The sequence below is a fragment of the Echeneis naucrates genome, chromosome 21 (assembly GCF_900963305.1).
Source record: "Echeneis naucrates chromosome 21, fEcheNa1.1, whole genome shotgun sequence".
NCBI lineage: Eukaryota > Metazoa > Chordata > Actinopteri > Carangiformes > Echeneidae > Echeneis > Echeneis naucrates.
The window spans coordinates 11,098,833-11,104,459 of NC_042531.1; the positions used below are offsets into that span (position 1 = coordinate 11,098,833).

Here is a 5,627-nt window from a genome sequence, read left to right on the forward strand (position 1 = left end):
CATTTCAAATAAACAAGATTTGGATTTATACAGTATGAAAGATATCATTTTAAATGTAGTTATCATTATATCACTGTGATATAACAAGTAGTTTTTGTAGGCTTTGTTTTCTGTAGGTTAATGAGCCTTTCTCTTCCAGTACAGTATGGCCACCATATTTGTCTGCTCAGTTTTTGTTTTTTGTTTTTTTTTTTTTTTGTTTGTTTTGTTTTTTTTATTTTGTGGGGTTTTTTTTTTTTTTTTTTTTTGGCCTTCATGGCTTTTTTCTTTTTTCTTAATCATTAGCTTGCATAGTTGACAACCATGCAAGACATAGCATAGATCTTTTGACTAAAACCTTGTAAATTAACACAATTAGTGCAGCATCATCCTGCTAATTAGCTCTTGGTGTCTAGTGTGGTATGTGAGGAAATAGCTGGGAGGGAGACAGAAAAGACTCTGCTGTGGCTCTGGGCGGTCACTGTTTGTTGCCCAAATCCTGTGATATGGACTTAACCTAATGAAATGTAAAGTGTAGCACTGCTTAGCAAAAGGCAAAGAACATTGTAACAGCCAGGAAAGGCTGCTAAGTACATCTTCCCTCATATCATCTTGTAGCTTTTGGTGAGATTAGTGTTGATGTAAGATGTGTGAGGCTCAGAACACTATCTCTGATTTGAGCCATAATCTCTCTAATAGTCTACATTCTTTGGGGGTATAGTACATCTTCTGATAATCCCAAAGAGAGTAAAAGATGACAGCATGTGTAGAAAGTTTTATTTGCAGATGGACTATAGGATTTAACTTGATTGTTTATGTCATTCACACCCTTAAGGCCATATAGAGAGTCTGCGGAGAAAAAGACAAGTGAAGCATGTTCCCCCCCCTCCCTCCCTCACAAGCAGTAGGCAGACTGGATGTGGATGTAATTCATGCTGGGCTGAGGGGTTTGTGTGATGAAAGCAACAGAGCGCTGCCAAGGAAGATTGCTTTGCTGCTCTCCTCCAAGCAGATTTGAAACTGTCTCAGAATGCCTCAGATGAGAGTTGGATTATAGACTGACCCACAATGTCAGTGTCATTCTGCTCTGTGTTGGGTGGATTATACCAAGCAAACCAGGTGTTAGCTCCCACATCCTTATCCTTACCATGTCAATTCAGTTAGTGTTGTGTGTGTAATGGCAGACATTTGATCATTTTGATTTTATTAAGATATATTCTGGAAGAAAACGTGAATTGTTCCTCTTAATTATCTCTTTTTTTTCTTTGTAAAATCCCTGCCTCTCTTCAGCAAGAAATTCCTGCATTCGGAGCCATTTCATAGTATTAAAATGATTTACTATTCAACCATAATAGAATTCCATATTTTTTCAGATTTGAATGATTGTTAGTCATGATTAATACTTATTTTGACATTTTCTCCCTTATGCGGAATATCTAGGTTTAAAGATGCAGTGGACCCCAGAGCACACACAATGGGCAGAGCAACACTTTGACATCTCATCTACTACCCGCTCGCCAGCACACAAAGTAGAAGCCTACCGGGGGCACTTACAGCGAACGTACCAGTATGCGTGGGCCAATGATGACATCTCTGCACTGACGGCCTCCAATCTGTTAAAGAAATATGCAGAGAAGTACTCTGGGATCCTAGAGGGTCCAAATGAAAGAGCCCTGCTGTGTTCCTACTCTGATAGCACCGCTGGACTCATGAATGGACGAAAGTCAGAGAATGAGTCCTGGCAGGAGGGGATTTACCCAATGAACTGTGCTCCAGATGTTATATCTGTGAGCAAAGCTGGAATGACAGCTGCCCTACCCCCTACAGATGTGTCGGCTAGCATAGGCAGCTCCCCGGGGGTGGCCAGCAGCTTGTCTGAGCCTAGCTATTCCAGCAGTAACTGTGGGAGCCACACAGCCACTACTCTCCACTCGGGCCTCCCCTCTCAGGAATATACTGCCAGCTACAACGCCTCCTACCTACATTCTAGCTACAGTAGCCAGAATGCCCCAGCCCTCCCCTCCCCACACCCGTCTCCTTTGCACAGTGCTGGGCTCCTACAACCGCCAGCCCCACCTCCTCCCTCCGCCTTAGTGGCAAGCTACAACACTGGGTCTCCGAACCTTCCCAACTACAATTATCCTCCAACAGGGTATCCCTCTCAGACTGCTGTTGGCCCCGGTTATAGCCCTGGGGGAGCACCCCCCCCTTCTGCTTATCTGCCATCCGGTATTGCAGCTCCTACACCGATCCCTCCCTCCACACTGCCCGGCTACACTTACCAGTCCCATAATCATACACCGATTGCACCAACACCTTTGAATGGCAGCAACTCATTAAAACGGAAGGCTTTCTACATGAGCGGGCCTGGAGATATGGACTCTAGCTATGGTAATTTCAACTATAATCAACAGCACTCTTCACAGAGCCCGATGTACAGAATAACAGACAGTAGTGTCTCAGACTCAAACAGGGGTAATGGCTTTGAGAGAAGTGCTGAGGCTTCATCTCTAGCATTTAAGTCAACTAAACAGCCAATGCCTTCTGATCAGCAAAGAAAATTTAACATGCACACTGGCAGAGCACTAACTCCTCCATCCTACGGATCAACCAAAAGCTCTGTGGGTGATCTCAGAACTGGTGAGCCCTACAGCAAGTTCGGATCTCCTATTATGACTGAGCAAAGTGAAGAGCACAGACAGCACCTCTCTCACTCCCTAACAGGGCCTGACATTGGTACGGCTACCTCGTCTATCCACGCCGCTGAGGAGCAACTGAAGAGCAAGGATTCAAACCTGGTGGAGATGGTGACTACGGAAATCCTACAGCAGGGCCCTCCAGTGGACTGGAGTGACATCGCGGGTCTGGAAATGGTCAAAGCAGCCATTAAAGAGGAGATACTATGGCCCATTTTAAGGCCAGACATGTTTAGTGGACTTGCCACATTACCTCGAAGCCTCCTTTTATTTGGACCTCAGGGAACGGGTAGAACGCTGCTGGCGCGCTGTATGGCCAGCCAACTTGGAGCTGCTTTCTTGCAACTCAGTAGCTCTGGTCTGGTGACAAAGTGGCTGGGGGAAGGGGAAAAGATCATCCAGGCTTCTTTCTTGGTGGCCCGGTGTCGCCAGCCGGCAGTGGTGTTCATCAGCGAGGTGGACCTACTGCTGTCAGCCCAGCTCAGTGAGGAGAGCCCCGTGAATCGCCTCAAGGCTGAGCTCCTCATGCAGCTTGACAATACTCTGACCTCTGCTGAGGACCATGTCCTTGTGGTCTGCTCCACCAATAAGCCCGAAGAGATCCCCGAGTCCCTAAGGAGGTACTTTACCAAGCGACTGCTCATCCCCTTGCCTGATGGGACAGCACGACATCAGATCATCAGCCAACTGCTTTCACAGAACAACTATTGTCTCAGCGACAAAGAGATGACGCTGCTGGTTCAGAGGACAGAGGGCTTTTCTGGACTGGACGTGGCCCAGCTGTGTCAAGAGGCTTTAGTCGGTCCTCTTCATGGCATTCCTGGTACTGACCTGTCGAATATCCATCCCAGTCGGATGAGACCGGTCTCTTACCAAGACTTTGACAATGTGTTCTGCAAATTTCAGCCCAGCATATCACAAAAAGAACTCGACATGTACACTGAGTGGAATAAAATGTTTGGTTGTAGTCAGTGAAAAACACCCATCCAGTCATATTTCTTTAGCCACAGAGAGGAAATCAAAAACAAAACAAAAAAACCAAGCAATTGTGACATGAACATATTACACACAGCAAAGGGATTGTCCGTGAAAGACAGAAGATTCTGGCCATGACACACTGGTAAAAATTAATCAAATGCTTTTTGTGGCTGGAGCCATTTACATGCTCAAGCTCAAACAACTTGTAGGGAATTGTCCTTTTTGTGTGCATATATATATATATATATATATATATATATATATGCACACACACACACGTTTTGCTGTTTTTGAGATTTAGTTGCTATCAAGTGCCTACAGTGGTGCTATTTTAAGTCCTTTTTTTGCCACACAATCTTCATTGGTGATGTGCTAATATGAAAAAGCTTTAAAATGAGACAAAAAAAAACTTGCTTTCTCTTTTCCATTTGAGCGGTGTTCTACAGCTGTGTCCGTTCTGTGGTCCCTGTGAACAGTTGTGGTTAATTTGAGGTATATAAAAATGTATTGGAATCATTTTAGTAGGGGCTCAATACCTTACACAGGTTTTATGTACGTGTAACTCATTAAATCTCAATAGCATTGACACTGAACCTGTTTGCTGGATTGACATGCTTTGTTTTCTGGCAAATTTAAGATGAATTTGGTTTGCTTGACTAGCCTATCCATTAAAGATGCAATTACAAAACAACAAAAAAAAAATATTATTTTACAATGTGACTTCAAGTTAAACAATAAATTACTATGTAATTGCTGTTCAAATATTGTTACAATAGTAATTTACAGTGTTACACATAAATGTAAAATTCTTTCTTTGGATGTTCTGTATTTCAAAACTCAGGAAAGTGATAATGACATGCATCGTACCTCATAAACTTGTGTCGAAGCACTACAAGAGCATTTGGCTTGTATTTGGAATTCCGTCAACAAACCATATAAGGCTATATGATACCTCAAAAAACAAATGAAATTAGAAGGTTCCTACAATGAATGTATGACAGTCGTTCTGGTTTATTTGCAAGACACAAAAGGTTATTTTGGGAAGTTCTTCACATTTGGATTTGCTTAAAATAAGAAGGTGTATTAAGATTGGAGATTTGCCTTTCAAAAGAAATTCAAACTATTATGTATATTAAATTGTGCCCTTGGAGCCATTTCTGTTTAGGGTATAATACTTTATTTCCTGGTGGGTAAAAATGTTCATTTCTTTTGTATATATAATCATGTTCTTTAGTTCGCTGTTTGCAGACACAGTTGTTCAGCTTGTGGTGACGCAGAGCAGAGAGATTTGAAAAGTGCAGACAAATATCTTGGGGTTGAGAAAGACAACTGCCCTGAGCTATTTCATTCCATCCTGCTGCTGTTTTATCATTAATAAAACCTAAGGATTATGTATAGCCTAAGTTCCTTTCTACCTCAGTTTGTTCGTTATCTCTGAAAGACAAATTCATGAAGACAGCAAAATGTCAGCACCTATTCTGTTTGTTTGATCCGGAAACCTTTTGAGAGAAACAGTATTGTGCTGTTTGCAAAATCTATTAGCTTTACATTTTGATAACTCCCAAGAACCCTGTTTCTCACCACATAATGCACTTAAAGGGGAATACCACTGAATATCAGGTTTGGTATACACTATGCCTTTGCCTTAGGACAATTTGGTATTTGTTAACAATCACCACTGGATCATGGTGCCATAAATACGTTTGCCCCTCTGTGAAGAAACAATTCGCAGTGATGTCATGTACATATTTTCTGGCAAATTCCATCAATGTAATATAATGCATACAAGGGAAAAAAAAAAAAGGTTTGACCTTTTTAGGCTAAGCATCCATTAATTGAGTGGCATTCCTTTTTAAGAACATCTCATCTCACAAGGTCTGTACACAAAATGCTAGTTATTTGTCTATTTTGTGCATCTTCACATTAAAGCTATCATTAACGGTGTTATTAATAAATATTGGCTGCCAGTCAGTA

At 42.1% G+C, this 5,627-nt stretch overlaps 1 protein-coding gene across 1 annotated transcript; it reads left to right on the forward strand.

Annotated features, from left to right (window-relative positions):
- The first annotated feature begins 1,424 nt into the window (after positions 1-1,424).
- fign (fidgetin) lies at positions 1,425-3,650 on the forward strand. Its single transcript, XM_029492880.1, has one exon. The coding sequence runs from the start codon at positions 1,428-1,430 to the stop codon at positions 3,648-3,650; it is 2,223 nt and encodes a 740-aa protein (XP_029348740.1). The 5' UTR covers positions 1,425-1,427.
- Positions 3,651-5,627: the final 1,977 nt, after the last annotated feature.

Coding starts and splice junctions, on each gene's coding strand:
- fign (XM_029492880.1), top strand. CDS start 1,428: ATGCAGTGGACCCCAGAGCACACACAATGGGCAGAGCAACACTTTGAC.